The sequence below is a fragment of the Salmo salar genome, chromosome ssa06, assembly GCF_905237065.1.
Source record: "Salmo salar chromosome ssa06, Ssal_v3.1, whole genome shotgun sequence".
Taxonomy (NCBI): Eukaryota; Metazoa; Chordata; class Actinopteri; order Salmoniformes; family Salmonidae; genus Salmo; species Salmo salar.
This window is the reverse complement of record NC_059447.1, coordinates 54,710,850-54,730,904: the sequence shown is the minus strand read 5'-3', so window position 1 is coordinate 54,730,904 and position 20,055 is coordinate 54,710,850. Positions and strand designations below refer to the sequence as shown.

The 20,055-nt window shown below is 40.3% G+C and overlaps 1 protein-coding gene across 2 annotated transcripts in view; it reads right to left on the bottom strand.

Moving 5' to 3' along the window:
• Window positions 1-20,055, bottom strand: part of LOC106607654 (uridine diphosphate glucose pyrophosphatase NUDT14) — a 48,225-nt gene that overhangs the window by 26,220 nt on the left and 1,950 nt on the right. For both annotated transcript variants that reach the window (XM_045720730.1, XM_014204829.2), the window contains exon 2: window positions 7,253-7,296. In XM_045720730.1, the coding sequence (XP_045576686.1) occupies window positions 7,253-7,296 (44 nt within the window). The remainder of the gene's footprint in view (window positions 1-7,252; window positions 7,297-20,055) is intronic.

Genomic DNA, 20,055 nt, shown 5'->3' with positions numbered 1-20,055 from the left:
ACAAAGAAATCCAGAAAAATGTATGTCAAAAATGTTATAAAATGATTTCCATTTTAATGAGGGAAATAAGTATTTGACCACTCTGCAAAGCATAACTTAGTACTTGGTGGCAAAACCCTTGTTGGAAATCATAGAGGTCAGACGTTTCTTGTAGTTGGCCACCAGGTTTGCACACATCTCAGGAAGGATTTTGTCCCACTCTTTGCAGATCTTCTCCAAGTCATTAAGGTTTCGAGGCTGACGTTTGGAAACTCGAACCTTCAGCTCCCTCCACAGATTTTCTATGGGATTAAGGTCTGGAGACTGGCTAGGCCACTCCAGGACCTTAAATGTGCTTCTTCTTGAGCCACTCCTTTGTTGCCTTGGCCGTGTGTTTTGGGTCATTGTCATGCTGGAACACCCATCCACGACCCATTTTCAATGCCCTGGCTGAGGGAAGGAGGTCCTCATCCAAGATTTGACAGCACATGGCCCCGTCCATCATCCCTTTGATGCGGTGAAGTTGTCCTGTCCCCTTAGCAGAAAAACACCCGCAAAGCATAATGTTTCCACCTCCATGTTTGACGGTGGGGATGGTGTTCTTGGGGTCATAGGCAGCATTCCTCCTCCTCCAAACACGGCGAGTTGAGTTGATGCCAAAGAGCTCCATTTTGGTCTCATCTGACCACAACACTTTCACCCAGTTGTCCTTTGAATCATTCAGATGTTCATGGGCAAACTTCAGACGGGCATGTATATGTGCTTTCTTGAGCAGGGGGACCTTGCGGGCGCTGCAGGATTTCAGTCCTTCACGGCGTAGTGTGTTACCAATTGTTTTCTTGGTGACTATGGTCCCAGCTGCCTTGATCATTGACAAGATCCTCCTGTGTAGTTCTGGGCTGATTCCTCACCGTTCTCATGATCATAATCTAATGTTTTGCTTTCGCTGTAAAGCCTTTTTGAAATCGGACAGTGTGGTTAGATAAAGGAGTCTTGTCTTTAAAATGCTGTGAAATAGTCATATGTTTGAAAAATTGAAGTTTTTGTATTTTTGAGGAATTTGTAATTCGCGCCACGCCTATCATTGGATATTGGAGCAGGTGTTCCACTAGCGGAACGTCTAGATGTAAGAGGTTAACATCCATTCAAAATATTAAGCAGCAGCCTACCTGTTATCTCTAGGTAGTTGTAGCCTATCCTTCTCTTTTAATTATGTCTTTTTAATTTCATCTTCCATTGGTTAGATATCTAACTTTTGGCACAAATGGAGGCTTCATGACTATAGCCCATTGCCTCTTTGATGACTTATGTCTGGCCAATAAGCTACACGCGCCACTCTCGTGAAAAGAGCAGCAGTATGAATTATACGATCTCTCTCTTTCTACTGCAGCAGTCACATTTGAATCTATACGGGTCCTTCCGGACAAGTCGGTTAAAATGACACACCCCAGACCCGTGACAATCATATCAGATCCGACCCAGACAAGTGACATTATTTAGAATTATGGGTCCCGGATCGGGTCTCGATTAATGGATCTTTGAAGACATCCAACTCAAACCATCCATGGACCGGATTTAATGGGCCGGATCCACCCTGTGGGCCTTGAGTTTGACACGCGCTTTAAAGGCCTCTGAAAAATGGGATTGTAACAGAGGAGTGAGACAGGACAGCAAGCCACATACCGGTAGCTAGCCTGTCTCCAGAAAGGCAAACAAAAGGAGATAGCTAAATTAAAAAAGATTAGCATGCTAAGCTGCTAGGTCAGAATTAGCATAAAAGCTCACTTTATTGATCCTCTACCTATTCAAATACCAGCTGAAAATGAGTTGATTTGATAAGAGTATGGTATATCATTTCAGTGAGGTATGGCTTTTAAGTTGCATTTGACAAATGTATTTGTAGGTCACTATGCTGAGTGGAGGATCTCCAGGTTGCAATAGTGTTTAACCTGTCAAGGTATGGGGGCAGTATTTTTGATTTCGGATGAAAAGCGTGTCCAGAGTAAACGGCCTAATACTTGGGCCCAGAGTCAAATATTTGCAAATTATTAGTAGATTTGGATAGAAAACTCTCAATTTCCGAAACTGTTTGAATGATGTCTGTGAGTATAACAGAACTCATATGGCAGGCAAAAACCTGAGAAAAGTACAAGCAGGAAATGAAAATCTGGTTCCTGTAGTTCTTTCAAGTCCCTGCCTATCGAACACACAGTGAGTTAGGGTTCATTTTGCACTTCCTAAGGCTTCCACTAGATGTCAACAGTCTTTAGAACGTTGTTTGAGGCTTCTATGGTGAACAGAGAGCCAACAAAGGAAGTTGGAAGTTGGTGACGCAGGGAAGGGCATCAGTTCATTTGCGTGCATTCACGCGAGAGTTAGCTGTGTTCCAAAATGTTTTTCAAGACACTGGAATCGTGCGGTTGGAATATTACTGAAGTTCTGGTTGAAAAAGGCCCTAAAGATTTATGTTATACAACGTTTGACATGTTTGAACGAACCTAAATAAGAAAAAAATGCATTTTGTTGAAAGAATAGTCCCGCGGCCACGGAGCTTTTGGTGCAGCCTTCAGAACGCGCTAACAACAACAAGCTAATGGAACATAAAGGATGAACTTTTTCGAACGAAAATACATTTGTTGTGGACCTGGGATTCCTGGAAGTGCCTAAGGATGAAGATAATCAAAGGTAAGGGATTATTGACAATAGTATACAAGACTAGATTTGATATGCGATTGTTCCAAGATGGCGCTGACCTGTATTGCTAGCCTATTGTTCTGAGTATCGCATCCCCTTTTATCGCAAAGTGTGATTACCCAGTAAAGTTATTTTTAAATCTGGCATTACAGGTGCTTTCAAGAGATATTCATCTATAAATCTTAGAATGACAATATTACATTTTAAAAATGTTTTCGAATAGTAATTTAGTAAATTGTAGCGCTGTTTCATCGGATGCATTTGAGGGAAAATACATTTACATTACATTTAAGTCATTTAGCAGACGCTCTTATCCAGAGCGACTTACAAAATGGTGCATTCACCTTATGATATCCAGTGGAACAACCACTTTACAATAGTGCATCTAAATCTTTTAGGGGGGGGGGTTAGAAGGATTACTTTATCCTATCCTAGGTATTCCTTAAAGAGGTGGGGTTTCAGGTGTCTCCGGAAGGTGGTGATTGACTCCGCTGTCCTGGCGTCGTGAGGGAGCTTGTTCCACCATTGGGGTGCCAGAGCAGCGAACAGTTTTGACTGGGCTGAGCGGGAACTGTGCTTCCTCAGAGGTAGGGGGGCCAGCAGGCCAGTGTTAAAATAGTTAGTCAACGTTACGCACCGATGTAAAATGCTGTTTTTATATATAAATATTAACTTTATCGAACAAAAGAATGCATGTATTGTGTAACATGATGTCCTAGGTGTGTCATCTGATGAAGTTTGTAAAAGGTTAGTGCTGCATTTAGCTGTTTCTTGGTTATTTGTGATGCATGTGGTTGGTCGGAAAATGGCTATGTGGCTACTGTTACGATATACTCCTCTAACATAATTTAATGTTTTGCTTTTGCTGTAAAGCCTTTTTGAAATCGGACAACGTGGTTCGATTCAGGAGAGGTGTATCTATAAAACTATATAATTTGGAGAAAAAAAATTGAAAAAAATTAAATTTTGTTATGCTAATGGCGATAGGATTTTTCGCTGGATGTCGAGGCCGCAAAGGGGTTAAAGCAGCAATAAAACTGGCCTTTTTTTTTTTTTTACATGTGTTTTTCTGGATTTTTTTGTTGTTATTCTGTCTCTCACTGTTCAAATAAACCTATTAAAATTATAGACTGATCATTTCTTTGTAAGTGAGCAAACGTACAAAATCAGCAGTGGATCAAATATTTTTTCCCCCCACTGTGTGTGTATGTATATATATATTTTGAACCAAACCAACATTTGTTATTGAAGTAGCAGTCCTGGGAGTGCATTCTGACGAAGAACATCAAAGGTAATCAAACTTTTGTAATAGTAAATCGGAGTTTGGTCAGGGCTAAACTTGGTGGGTGTCTAAATAGCTAGCCGTGATGGCTGGGCTATGTACTCAGAATATTGCAAAATGTGCTTTCACCGAAAAGCTATTTTAAAAATCGGACACCTCGATTGCGCAAAGGAGTTCTGCATCTATAATTCTTAAAATAATTGTTATGTTTTTTGTGAACGTTTATCGTGAGTAATTTAGTAAATTCACCGGAGGTTTGCGGGGGGTATGCTAGTTCTGAACGTCATATGCTAATGTAAAAAGCTGGTTTTGATATAAATATGAACTTGATTGAACAAAACATGCATGTATTGTATAACATAATGTCCTAGGTGTGTCATCTGATGAAGATCATCAAAGGTTAGTGCTGCATTTAGCTGTCTTCTGGGTTTTTGTGACATTATATGCTAGCTTGAAAAATGGGTGTCTGATTATTTCTGGCTGGGTACTCTGCTGACATAATCTAATGTTTTTCTTTCGTTGTAAAGCCTTTTTGAAATCGGACAGTGTGGTTAGATTAACGAGAGTCTTGTCTTTAAAATTGTGTAAAATAGTCATATGTTTGAGAAATTGAAGTAATAGCATTTCTAAGGTATTTGAAAATCGCGCCACGGGATTACACTGGCTGTTGCGTAGGTGGGACGATTTCATCCCGCCTAGCCCAGAGAGGTTAAAATGGAAGAAGTTTGGAACCACCAAGACTCTTCACAGAGCTGGCTGCCCTGCCAAACTGAGCAATTGGGGGAGAAGGGCCTTGGTCAGGGAGGTGACCAAGAACCCAATGGTCACTCTGACAGAGCTCTAGAGTTCCTCTGTGGAGATGGTTTTCCTTCTGGAAGGTTCTCCCATCTCTGCAGCACTCTACCAATCAGGCCTTTATTGTAGTGTGGCTAGATGGAAGCCACTCCTCAGTTAATTTTTTATTTTTTTTAAAGGTTCACGACAGCCCCCTTGGTGTTTGCCAAAAATGCACCTAAAGGACTCTGAACATAAGAAACCAGATTCTCTGGCCTGATGAAACCAAGATTGAATTATTTGGCATGAATGCCAAGTGTCACGTCTGGAAGAAACCTGACACCATCCCTACAGTGAAGCATGGTGGTGGCAGCATCATGCTCTGGGGATGGTTTTCAGTGGCCGGGACTGGGAGACTAGTCAGGATCGAGACAAAGATAAATGAAGCAAAGTACAGGAAAAGTCTCTGAATGTCAAAGTACGGTTTAGGGTAGTGTGGAAGGACCACCAGAGGGCAGGCTGGGCTCACGGATAGTAGCCCGACAAGGTAACCAGAGGCAATTAAGCACAGCTGACGGTACTAATGAGATATTCTCTTTCCCCTACAAGAGAGGATGGAACCAGCAAGAGGGGAGGAAGATAAACTATCTCTGGAGAATGGCTACAGAGAGAGAGGTGCTATCCAAGAAGATCCATTAAGACGGTGACGAATATGTGATTGTTGTTATAGTTTGAAGATAATCGTAATGTGAACCTGTGTCATCTAAAGAAGATGTATGTTGTTCCGTTGGAGATTCTCATTGACTGTGTTGGAGTGTTTGTATTGTTAGAAATCCCTCAATAGAGAACTGTGTTGAATCAAGAAAACCTACTCTTGACTCGTTTAATCCACCTTTCCGCTTTAGAGTGACACCAAATGACTTGGTCCGATCACAGTAGTGACTAATAACATTTGATGAAATCTTTAAAGTAACCAATTACCTCCATCACCTCCATAACATCAGGAACATCAAAAGGAAACAGACAATGGAAATGTCCCTTAATGTAATCTAAGGGATTTCCATCAGTATTCTCAATTTTCTTTGACAGAGGAACCCACATTCACCAAAAAAGTTACAGAAAAGTCATATGAAATAACATCAGGAACACAATAGGTCTTATTTCCAACAATTGAGATGGAATAGTTGTAGATGGAGGTCTTATTTCCAACAATTGAGATGAATAAGAACGCCATCTACAACTATTCCAACAGTTGATTGATGATTTTCCAAGTTGACTTTATATTATTTAATGATTCTTGGAATATCCGAAGTAGGTGAGTAAATTTGTTCTTAAACCTTTTGTAATTTGGATGAATTTTAGCGAGACAACTCAAAACGCGGAATCCATTAACGCCAAGATAATGGAATTTATTGCCCTTGACAATCAACCGCTCTCTGTCGTGGATAATGTTGGCTTTTGCCAACTGGTCGAGCACCTCAAGCCCTGGAACACACTACCAAGTAGGCGCTATTTTTCAGATGTTGCCCTACCGGAGTTACACAGTATTGTTGAAACGCACATCCATGAGCTACTTGCTATGGGTGTCACTGCTATTAGCTTCACGAAACACCTGCTCAACAAAACTGCCGACACAGACCGTGGGGTTAAAACTTGCAAATGTACTCTACTGGAGGCTGTGAACAAGCGAGTCGGTGGCATTCTCTCTGAGCCACTTTACTGTGTCGCCACCATGTTCGATGCTAGTTACAAGGACCGCTACTTCGATGCAGCCAAGAAACAGGGTTTACGTGAAATGTTACAGCTACAGCTGGACAAGATGGAAATGGACACAGTGACAGTGCGCACCGAGGAAAAGAGGCCACGGACAAAGCTGAAACTTCACTGCTTGACATGTACTATAAAATCTTGGTTGAGAATGAAACGACTTAACAAATGAACAACGAAACAGCACAGCAAATGAAAGAAATAGGTTTTGATTATGTTTTACTGGTAATGGGGATATATGTAAATGCCAACAAAATAACTTTTTGGTCAGTTTGTGTGTTTCAACTATTTAAACTGTACTAGAATGCTTAAAAGGCCGCTAAATGTTTTAATAAAATCGGTATTGGGTTTTTTGGCAAGGAAAATATCGGTATCGGCCAAAAATGTCCCTAGGTACAATAGTGTCAACTCATACATCAGATTTTAAAATCTCCACAAGAAATGCCTATAGCTTATACTGACTGAAGGGAGAAATTGTCTGGGCTTTCCCAAGTTCAAGGAAATGGCCTCAATGTTATATTTTGTTAGTTTATTAGGTAGCAAGTCAAAGTGAAAGGTATAGGAAAGTGTTGGGAGGGGGGGCATGTGGGGTTTTGAAGGTCTTCACATCTGACCTTTAGGGACTCCTCTCAGTTGACAGCGAGGGCAATGAGGTAGTTGAACAAGTGTGTGTTTGGGTGTACTCACATGAACAATCTCTAGCACGGAGTTTCTCTTATCAACTATGAAACGGGTCAATAGCAGATAGAAGCTCACCTGTCATGAGTTCGCATGAAGTCCCACGATTTCTTTGTCCCATTCTGTGAACGACACAAAAACAAAACATGAATGACATTCACATTCTGAAAGAACTGTGCTAGGATCTAGTTAATTGTCCTACATGTCGGTGGGCTCGGATGGATATCAAATCATCCATTAACTAGAATAGGGCGGTATCCAGATTTTCATATAGTCATGCCGGCCTTTTTCATCGCGTGATATACGGTATTGCCGTCTTAGTACACAAGGGGCACAAAAAAAAGCAAATTGGGCATCTGTTACCAGATTGCTAACAACATTTGCACAAACTATTAGCAGATTTCAATATGAAGACTGCTAGCTAAATATGCTAACGAGCGCAAATGAAAATAAACAAATTACAAAGAACGGCAATCTAGCTCATAAAGTTACAAGTAGTAGCTACTGAAAGTCATTTTTGGTGAGCTTGGACATTTACAAGCAAAACGTACTGGAGAAAAGTAGCTACACATCAGTAAGAGCGCCGTCTACTGATAGAATGCCTGTTGGTGAATTCTCATCCGAGTTTAGAAGTGCAACTGAAGCACAAAATTTGTCTGATGCCGAGCAAAGAGTACAATAAGAAGCATTTTATATACAGTACCTGTCAAACGTTTGGACACCTACTCATTCAATGGTTTCTTTATTTTTACTATTTTCTACATTGTAGAATAATAGTGAAGACAAACTATGACATAACACATATGGAATCCTGTAGTAACCAAAAAGTGTAAATCAAAATATATTTTACATTTGAGATTCTTCAAAGTAGCCACCCTTTGCCTTGATGACAGCTGTGCACACTCTTGGCATTCTCTCAACCAGCTTTATCTGGAATGCTTTTCCAACAAACTTGGAGTTCCCACTGAGTTAACTCTGCAGTCCAACTCATCCCAAACCATCTCAATTGGGTTGAGGTCAGGTGATTGTGGAGGCCAGGTCATCTGATGCAGCACTCCATCTCTCCTTCTTAGTCAAATAGCCCTTACACAGCCTGGAGGTCTGTTCAAATCCCCACCAACAAGGTGCTCTAATAAACATATATTACACACCTTCAAAGTGCTAAGTATGTTATGTAAATCAAATGAAGAAAAAAAATGGGGGAAAAAAAAAATGTCTAAAAATATATTTTCACTTTGTCATTATTGGGTATTATGTGCAGATGAGTGAGATTTACATTTTATTTAATCAGGCTGTAACATGACAAAATGTGGAATAAGTCAAGAGGTATGAATACGTTCTGCAGGCACTTCATTGTTAACGAGGTGGCAACGCTGTGTGTGTGTAACCGATGTGAAATGGCTAGTTAGCGGTGGTGAGCGCTAATAGCGTTTCAATCAGTGACGTCACTCGCTCTGAGACTTGAAGTAGGATTTCCCCTTGCGTTGCAAGGGCTTTTGTGGCGCGATGGGTAACGATGCTTCGTGGGTGTCAGTTGTTGATGTGTGCAAGGGTCCCTGGTTCGAGCCCGGGTTGGGGCGAAGAGAGGGACGGAACCTACACTGTTACATGTGCTCAACTGGAAAATGAGGGTGGGAGCTTTTGACAATTTAGTACGGGTGCGGACAGCTGGCTAGAAATTGTGTGTGGTGTAACGTTAATGATTCAAAGAACCCATCGAATGTCGGGAAAAAATTATATGGACTATACTCATTACAGAGATAGATTGAAGCTAGTATACATTGCTGATCACCTCTTATGGAGCAGGTAGCACAACTATTGATTCATTGCCAATGCTAGCTAGTTAGCTTTTGACATTTCAGTAGGGGTTCATGTCAATTCTAGCTAGGTGGCTGTCATATACTGTATACCGCTAGATATCGTGTGTGGTGTACTGATTCAAAGAACCCATCAGATGAAATTTCTAAATAAAATTAATTATTATAGGGCTAGTAGATTGAAGTTAGTATCAATTGCTGATCGCCTCTTATGGGAGCAGGTAGCATTTTCTGTCTAGCTTAGTGTGACAAAGTGAAAATGTAGTTTCCATCAACCTCATGCGCAATGTAGATATCAAAGAACGCCGCAGTTCGCGGGTAGAGTAGTGGGTGAAACCATTCACTTCAGGAAAAGGGGTGATATAAAGTTTCCTTCAATTATGTGTTGCTGAATTCATAAGAATATTTGCTGCCATTGTAGTAAGGCTGGTAATAGAAGTCTTCGGACCCTATTTGGGAAGTTGGTCTTCCTGCTCCTCAGAGAGATATTCTGAGAGCAGGTTCGTGTCTCCTTCCTCTGTATATAAAAACTGTATTACAAGTGTCGTTGGAAAACAGGTTCATATATCCTAAATTCAATAACGAATGTGACTATGTACAGTTGAAGTCGGAAGTTTACATACACTTAGGCTGGAGTCATTAAAACTCGTTTTTCAACCACTCCACAATTTTCTTGTTAACAAACTATAGTTTTGGCAAGTCGGTTAGGACATCTACTTTGTGCATGACAAGTAATTTTCCCAATTGTTTACAGACAGATTTTACTTAGAATTCACTATCACAATTCCAGTGGGTCAGAAGTTTACATACACTAAGTTGACTGTGCCTTTACACAGCTTGGAAAATTCCAGAAAATGATGTCATGGCTTTAGAAGCTTCTAATTGAGGCTAATTGACGTCATTTGAGTCAATTGGAGTACCTCTGGATGTATTTCAAGGCCTAACTTCAAACTCAGTGCATCCTTGCTTGACATCATGGGAAAATCAAAAGAAATCAGCCAAGACCTCAGAAAAAGAATTGTGGACCTCCACAAGTCTGGTTCATCCTTGGGAGCAATTTACAAACGCCTGAAGGTACCACGTTCATCTGTACAAACAATTCTACGCAAGTATAAACACCATGGGACCACGCAGCCGTCATACCGCTCAGGAAGGAGACACGTTCTGTCTCCTAGAGATGAACGCACTTTGGTGTAAAAAGTGCAAATCAATCCTAGAACAGCAGCAAAGGACCTTGTGAAGATGCTGGAGGAAACAAGTACATAAGTATCTATATCCACAGTAAAACCAGTCCTATATCGACATAACCTGAAAAGCCGCTCAGCAAGGAAGAAGCCACTGCTCCAAAACCGCCATAAAAAAGCCAGACTACGGTTTGCAACTGCAAATGGAGACAAAGATGGTACTTTTTGGAGAAATGTCCTCTGGTCTGACGAAACAAAAATAGAACTCATTGGCCATAATGACCATCATTATGTTGGGAGGAAAAAGCGGGATGCTTGCAAGCCGAAGAACACCATCCCAACCGTTAAGCACGGGGGTGGCAACATCATGTTGTGGGGGTGCTTTGCTGCAGGAGGGACTGGTGCACTTCACAAAATAAATGGCATCATGAGGAATGACAATTATGTGGAGATATTGAAGCAACATCTCAAGACATCAGTCAGGAAGTTAAAGCTTGGTCGCAAATGGGTCTTCCAAATGGACAATGACCCCAAGCATACTTCCAAAGTTGTGGCAAAAATGACTTAAGGACAACACAATCAAGGTATTGGAGTGGCCATCACAAAGCCCTGACCTCAATACTATAGAACATTTGTGGGCAGAACTGAAAAAGCGTGTGCGAGCCCGACTCAGTTACACCAGCCGGTCAGGAGGAATGGGCCAAAATTCACCCTTATTGTGGGAAGCTTGTGGAAGGCTACCTGAAACATTTTACCCAAGTTAAACAATGCTACTAATTGAGTGTATGTTCACTTCTGACCCACTGGGAATTTGATGAAAGAAATTAGACAATTCACATTCTTAACCTTTTGGGCTCACCCTAGGATAGGGGGCGCCACAGCGCATTTTGAAAAAAAATGTGTGCCCATTTAACGGCCTACTAATCAAACTCAGAAGCTAGTACATGCATATAATTAATACCTGTGGATAGAAAACACCCTAAAGTTTCTAAAACTGTTTGAATGGTGTCTGTGAGTATAACAGAACTCATATGGCAGTCAAAACCCCGAGACCGATTGAAACAGGAAGTGGAATTCTGAATTGTGGACTCAACTTCACATCTTTCCCTATTAATCACACCGTGAGCTATCGTTCATTGAGCACTTTCTATTGCTTCCACTAGATGTCCCCAGTCTTTACACAGTGGTTTGAGCCTTCTACTGTCGAAACTGAATGAGACGCTGTGGAAATTGGTCACAGGGGGAGGGCCATCACCATTATGACGCCGGCGGCCCCATCTACCCCCTCCTTTCGAAACGTTTTGAAACACAATACAATCGTCCCCCTCGAATCTTATTGGCTCTCTTGTTGAAACAGGCCCTGAAGATTTATGTTATACAACGTTTGACATGTTTGAACGAACCTAAATGGGGGAAAAATGTTATTTTTCGAAACCGCTGTCCCGCGCCCGACAGAGCATTTGGATACAGCCTTCAGACGCGCTAACAACAGCAAGCTAATGGAACATAAAGGATGGACTTTTTCGACCGAAAATACATTTGTTGTGGACCTGGGATCCCTGGAAGTGCTTTCTGATGAAGACAACTAAAGGTAAGGGATTATTGACAATAGTATACAAGATTAGATGTGATATGCGATTGTTCCAAGATGGCGCCGAGCTGGAATTACTAGCTCATTTTCTGAGTATCGCATCCCCTTTTATCACAAAGTGTGATTACCCAGTAAAGTTATTTTTAAATCTGGTATGACAGGTGCTTTCAAGAGATATTCATCTATAAATCTTAGAATGACAATATTACATTTTTAAAATGTTTTTGAATAGTAATTCAGTAAATTGTAGCACTGTTTCCCGGGATGCAATTGAGGGAAAATAGTTAGTCAACGTCAGACGCCGATGTAAAATGCTGTTTTCATATATAAATATGAACTTTACTGAACAAAAGAATGCATGCATTGTGTAACATGATGTCCTAGGTGTGTCATCTGATGAAGTTTGTAAAAGGTTAGTGCTGCATTTAGCTGTTTTTTGGTTATTTGTGATGCATGTGGTTGGTCGGAAAATGGCTATGTTGCTACTTTTACCATGTACTCCTCTAACATAATCTAATGTTTTGCTTTTCCTGTAAAACCTTTTTGAAATCGGACGACGTGGGTCGATTCAGGAGAGGTGTATCTATAAAACGATATGAGACAGTCCTATATTTGAAAAAATATATATATTAAATTTCGTTATGCTAATGTCGCTAGGAGTTTTTCGCTGGATGTTGATCCCGCTTACGGACAAGACAATCAAGAGGTTGAAATAAAGTGGTGATCCTAACTGACCTAAGACAGGGATTTTTTACTAGGATTAAATGTCAGAAATTGTGAAAAACTGAGTTTAAATGTATTTGACTAACATGTATGTAAACTTCCGACTTCAACTGTATATATTTATTTTGCCATTAATGTATTTAACACCTAATTCGGCATGTTAACCAAGTTTTTACTGGCTTAGCTAGCCATGTTAATGACGAGCTAACTTGCACTGTTGGTCACTGCACTACAATGTCACGCTAGCTATTGCTAACAGGTGATTTATTGAAATATTAATTGAATGTTTATTTTCTTATTACCTTAACCTCTTATGGCTAGGGGGCACTATTTTCACGGCTGGACAAAAAAACGTACCCGATTTAATCTGGTTACTAATCCTACCCAGTAACTAGAATATGCATATACTTATTATATATGGATAGAAAACACCCTAAAGTTTCTAAAACTGTTTGAATGGTGTCTGTGAGTATAACAGAACTCAAATGGCAGGTCAAAACCTGAGAGATTCCTTTACAGGAAGTGGCCTGTCTGACCATTTCTGGAACTTCTTTGCCATCTCTATCTTTTACTAAGGATCTCTGCTCTAACGTGACACTTCCTACGTCGTCCATAGGCGCTCAGAGCCCGGGAAAAACCTGAATGTCGTCATCCCAGCCCCAGGCTGAAACACATTATCGCCTTTCTCAAGTGGCCGATCAAGGGACTGTGGGCTTAGGCGCGTGACCTGACCGCCCCCGTCTGTGATTTTTTCCTCTGTTTGCCGAAAAGGAGATTCCCGGTCGGAATATTATCGCTTTTCTACGAGAAAAATGGCATAAAAATTTATTTTAAACAGCGGTTGACATGCTTCGAAGTACGGTAATGGAATATTTAGAATTTTTTTGTCACGAATTGCGCCATGCGCGCGACCCTTCTTTACCATTTCGGATAGTGTCTGGAACGCACGAACAAAACGCCGCTATTCGGATATAACGATGGATTATTTTGGACCAAACCAACATTTGTTATTGAAGTAGCAGTCCTGGGAGTGCATTCTGACGAAGACAACAAAGGTAATGAAACTTTTGTAATAGTAAATCGGAGTTTGATCAGGGCTAAACTTGGTCGGTGTCTAAATGGCTAGCCGTGATGGCTGGGCTATCTACTGAGAATATTGCAAAATGTGCTTTCACCGAAAAGCTATTTTAAAATCGGACATATCGAGTGCATAGAGGAGTTCTGTATCTATAATTCTTAAAATAATTGTTATGGTTTTTGTGAACGTTTATCGTGAGTAATTTAGTAAATTCACCGGATGTTTGCGGGGGGTATGCTAGTTCTGAACGTCACATGCTAATGTAAAAAGCTGTTTTTTGATATAAATATGAACTTGATTGAACAAAACATGCATGCATTGTATAACATAATGTCCTATGGTTGTCATCTGATGAAGATCATCAAAGGTTAGTGCAGCATTTAGCTGTGGTTTTGTTTTTTGTGACATTATATGCTAGCTTGAAAAATGGGTGTCTGATTATTTCTGGCTTGGTACTCTGCTGACATAATCTAATGTTTTCCTTTCGCTGTAAAGCCTTTTTGAAATCGGACAGTGTGGTTAGATAAAGGAGAGTCTTGTCTTTAAAATGCTGTGAAATAGTCACATGTTTGAAAAATTGAAGTTTTTGTATTTTTGAGGAATTTGTCATTCGCGCCACGCCTATCATTGGATATTGGAGCAGGTGTTCCGCTAGCGGAACGTCTAGATGTAAGAGGTTAAAAAGGTTTATATAAAAAGGGTTGTACTTGTGCTCTGCATTTATGAATTAATATCACTTCACATTGAGGGTATGTATCACTACTGTTGCTCCAATCTGAAAGATATCTCGTGTCCTACCTAACCAGTGAACGTGTGGCTGTGACCATCCTGTCAATGCCTGTTATCACTGTTTGATATATTTTACTGCAGATTAAAACCAGAGTCAACCTGAAGTGTGGGTGTGTGTGCCTTTCTTCTGGGGGGGGCTGTGTGAAGTTGGTTACAAAATTGGTGCCGTGAACCGGATCTACAAGATCAGCCATCGCCAATCACCGGGAATACAGCAGTGCTCCAGAGAAGAGAACTACACCTGCCGTCAACTTCAAGAGACAGTCAATTTGAATATTCGTCATGAATAACATGTCCACACCAAAAAATCCAGGTACTCTGGTCAAGCCCAATGGTAATCCACCACTTTTACTGGTGTTAGGTTCTTATTTTTCAGAGTAAATAACTCACGGACACTAGAGAAGCTTAACCAAGTTTAATTCTTCCCAAAGGGTCAACACAGCTGTATTCAGAAGAAAAAATTAACATCTCACCATCACACACACACATATGTATGTATGTATTAATATACATACATACATACACACATACATACATACATACACATATACACACACACATATATATACACACACACACACACACACATATATATCCCACTTTAGACACTGCTCTCATTTTATGGTTCCAGAGTAAGAGGGTACCTCCTGACCTCAACTCCTCCTTCGCCTAATCCACAGATATCCATCTGCTTCCCCTATAGCAAACCTTTGATCTCCTCCTGTCCACTCAACACATTCCAAAGCCATCTGTCTTTCTACAGAGAAACATTAACTTCTGACATAAAACCCAGTCTCTTTCACTGCTTATATTCTATGCTTCTGATCTATCATTTATTTAATATCTCAATGTTCAAAGTTTAGCCGATTCCAACACTGGTGAGTGAGGACTTACAACCTAGGGGAGTTAACTGTGATACTGTAACCCCCAGTATTGGTAGGGGGGCTCAGATAGCTAGAATGGTAGGGCATAGCTTTACCGGGAGTGCTGGTGTAACGTCAGTAAATGAACAAGAGGATGTTATTGATCAACCAACAGGTCAGAGTGATGGAGATGATACTCACTCCAATGATGATGAATACCATACGCAGCAGAGGTTTATGCTTGATTTAGTCAAACAGATGGGTCAAGAGATAGGTAACAGTATTGTTTCAAAGTCTGTCAGCAAGTAATACCACTCCATCCAAGGTAGCCGCCAACACTGTCCCAGTGTGCATGCCAGACTGGTACAAGGTAAACTGTCATGAAATCTGATATTCGTGAGCCACCCACTTTCAGAGGTGATGGAACAGATAAATGTACTGTGTATGAGTGGCAGGAAATGATGAAGACTTACTTGGTAAAGAAAGGTTACAAAATGCCAGAGCAAGGTAATGAAATCATGGAAATGTTAATGGGGAGGGCAAAGGATTTAGTCAAGATAGGAATCACAGCAACCCCCTTGTAAACATCAGCAGAGACCCTGAGGTTATTTTCAGTATTTTGAAAGAGCATTTTGGTGAGGCCATCTCCTCTACTACGCCGCTTCAAGATTTTTATGAAACCAAACCTTATCAGGGGGAGAGTAGCTTAGACTACTGGGTGTGCCTTAACCGAGTAGCAGATCTAGCTAATGAATGTCTACAAAGACAGTACACAACATTCGGATGCAAGCCTAGGGAGAAATGGACAGTGGGTGAAGTTCAGGAATTGATAGACAGCCACCAAAATGACAGATGTGCTACAAGGAGGAAACAAAACATATTGACACCCCAGGAAGACATCCAAAAAACAGAAGAGAGCTCAGAGCACCCCGTCCTTACCTCAGCGGTTCAAGGAGTTCAGAGTGGCAATGACAAAAACCTGTAACACTGCTAGAACGGTTTATTATAAACCAAAACGCTGCTCGCCCCGCCACAAGAGGGCCCAGCAGAACTGCACAGCTGTCTCCCTCCTTCCCATGTGCTCTTTGTAAAAGATGTGGCTCACTCCACTCGGTCTCACTGTCTTAATGACCGCTTGTGCTTCAAATGTCACAATCCTGGCCATCAAACCATAGACTGCCCACAAAAGCGGTAGGTTAGAAGAGAGGCACCAGTCGGGCAGCAGACACAAAATCAAGGTCCAGCTTTAAACTAATAGGTCTGCATCTTGAGAGGAAAGGTGCAGCTAAAAACTCAGCCCCTATAAATGAAACTGATCCTGAAATAGAACTGTCTTCATACAAAGAGAAAAATCAAGGCAACAAAAACATGATATATCAACCTACTCAGAGAATAACTGGCAATGAAAGTCTATTCTATGTACCAGTGACTGTGCAAGGTTCAGTAGAACTAAGAGGACTCATTGCTAGTGGTTCAATGGCCTGTACATTAACTGAATCTGCTGAGCATACATTGCTTCGAAAACGTGTCTTAACTGAAAGCTCGAAAATGTCCACTCCTGTAGTAGTCATTGGGAGGGCAACAGGTCAATCCCAAATGTGAATATGAGCTCCATATCGAATTAATGAACTGCAAGATGCTGGTGCCAGTATTAGCTGTGCCAGGGAAAACTGATGTGATCATTGAAACAAATGTACTGAAACATGTCCTTCAACTAAAAAAGGTGAGGGATATTGGAAAGCAATATCACAACCAGCCAATGGCCTTTCTAACAAATCAGATACACCTCTAAGCATACTGGCAAATGTTTACCATTGGCAAGGAAGTAAAATGACTGAAAAATAAAGTTGCCACTGTTGTTCTCAGCCAGTGTGTGGCACTATCCCCAAAACATGAAGACTTAGTCTGAGGTAGACAAAGGAAAAGGGCCCTTTTCCATTGGCATTACTGTTATTGTAGAGCCCACAATTTGGGCAATTTAATTAAATTTATTTAGGGAAAGCTTCCCTAGATTATGGACACGCCGCCTATGTCAATCTACTATCCCCTATAGTATAAAAGTTTAACTATTCTATTGGTCCGCTTGTCAATAAAGAAATAGCCCAAACAGACTGCGCTGAAACCTGCCTCACGTAACCTATGCATTTGAATGGCGAACGGGAAGCGCGCTTCAATTACCATTTGAAAACTAAAACTAGCTATTTTTAATAATGGACAAAACTATTTTAATACACAATTGCATTTAGAATTGTTGAACAATGATTTTCTGCTCAAAGGCTCTCTGTATGCTATGCACATCTGATAAATAAAATGCATAAATATTAGAGGTCGGCCGATTATGATTTTTCAACGCCGATACCGATTATTGGAGGGTCACAAAAGCCGATACCAATTAATCTGGCGATTTTTTTATTTTTATTTATTTGTAATAATGACAATTACAACAATACTGAATGAACACTTATTTTAACTTAATACATCAATAAAATCAATTTAGCCTCAAATAAATAATGAAACATGTTCAATTTGGTTTAAATAATGCAAAAACAAAGTGTTGGAGAAGAAAATAAAAGTGCAATATGTGCCATGTAAGAAAGCTAACATTTAAGTTCCTTGCTCAGAACATGAGAACATATGAAAGCTGGTGGTTCCTTTTAACATGAGTCTTCAATATTCACAGGTAAGATGTTTTAGGTTGTAGTTATTATAGGAATTATAGGACTATTTCTCTCTATACGATTTGTATTTCATATACCTTTGACTATTGGATGTTCTTATAGGCACTTTAGTATTGCCAGTGTAACAAACAGTATAGCTTCCGTCCCTCTCCTCGCTCCTACCTGGGCTCGAACAAGGAACACATCGACAAAAGCCACCCTCGAAGCAGCGTTACCCATGTAGAGCAAGGGGAAACAACTACTCCAAGTCTCAGAGCGAGTGACGTTTGAAACACTATTAGTGCGCACCCCGCTAACTAGCTAGCCATTTCACATCGGTAACACCAGCCTAATCTTGGGAGTTGACAGGCTTGAAGTCATAAACAGCGCAATGCATTGCGAAGGGCTGTTTGAATGAATGCTTACGAGCCTGCTACTGCCTACCATCGCTCAGTCAGACTGCTCTATCAAATCATAGACTTAATTATAACATAATAACACAGAAATACGTGCCTTAGGTCATTAATATGGTCGAATCCGGAAACTATCATCTCGAAACCCAAATGTTATTCCTGTTACATTGCACAACCTTCAATGTTATGTCATAATTACGTACAATTCTGGCAAATTAGTTCGCAACGAGCCAGGCGGCCCAAACTGTTGCATATACCCTGACTGTGTGCAATGAACGCAAAATGACAGAATTTCACCTGGTTAATATTGCCTGCTAACCTGGATTACTTTTAGCTAAATATGCAGGTTTAAAAATATATACTTCTGTGTATTGATTTTAAGAAAGGCATTTATGTTTATGGTTAGGTACAGTCGTGCAACAATTGTGCTTTCTTCGCAAATGCGCTTTTGTTAAATAATCCCCCGTTTGGCGAAGTCGGCTGTCTTTGTTAGGAAGAAATAGTCTTCACAGTTCGCAACGAGCCAGGCGGCCCAAACTGCTGCATATACCCTGACTCTGTTTGCAAGAGAAGTGACACATTTTCCCTAGTTAAAAGAAATTCATGTTAGCAGGCAATATTAACTAAATATGCAGGTTTAAAAATATATACTTGTGTATTGATTTTAAGAAAGGCATTGATGTTTATGGTTGGAGCAACGTGTACCTAGCAACTTACCTTGGCTTCTTACTGCATTCGCGTAACAGGCAGGCTCCTCGTGGAGTGCAATGTAAAGCAGGTGGTTAGAGCGTTGGACTAGTTAACCGTAAGGTTGCAAGATTGAATCCCTGAGCTGACAAGGTAAAAATCTGTTGTTCTGCCCCTGAACAAGGCAGTTAACCCACCGTTCCTAGGCCGTCATTGAAAATAAGAATGTGTTCTTAACTGACTTGTCTAGTTAAATAAAGGTAAAAAAAAATATATATATATATATACCGATTTAATTAGGACCGATTTCAAGTTTTCATAACAATCGGAAATAGTTTTTTGTGTACGCCGATTTTTTTTCTTTTTTTCTTGTTCTGCTGTGATTTCTTTGACAGTGAGACCCTTTGGGGTATATATAAAAAAAGAAAAAGAAAAAAAGAAAAAAAATCGGCGTACACAAAAAACTATTTCCGATTGTTATGAAAACTTGAAATCGGTCCTAATTAAATCGGTTGACCTCTAATAAATATACACACTCGCCAATTTAATTCCACTAAATAATGCAAATAAACCAATAGAACGATAAGCATAACCAGTCAAATGTATTTACATCAACTGGTATTTCCATCAATGAATAGGCTAAAAAGCATTATTTCACAATGGGATTTTCCCTCTCATCCTGGACACTTGGCTGGTGCCAATTTAATTTATCAGCTTTTCTATTTATTTTTACAGCCAAAAGCCAGCTATTACCGGCTTACGGAAACCCACGGGCTCCTTGTAAAAAAGGTGCTTCTAGAGCCCTGGCAATTATATGTACACTGCTACTACCCTGGTGCACACACACACACACACACACACACACACACACACACACGTTAATGATATGACCACCTTACTTTAAATGAATGGGCTTAACATGCTGTATTTTTCTTTTTATTCCTAATCAGCATATTAAGTATATAATTAGCGTATTAAGTATATAATTTGCAAAATTCTATAACAAGTTTTATAAAAATGTTATGAATTGTTACAAACTCAGTTTTGCATAAAGCATGAACATTTGTTAATATTACCAC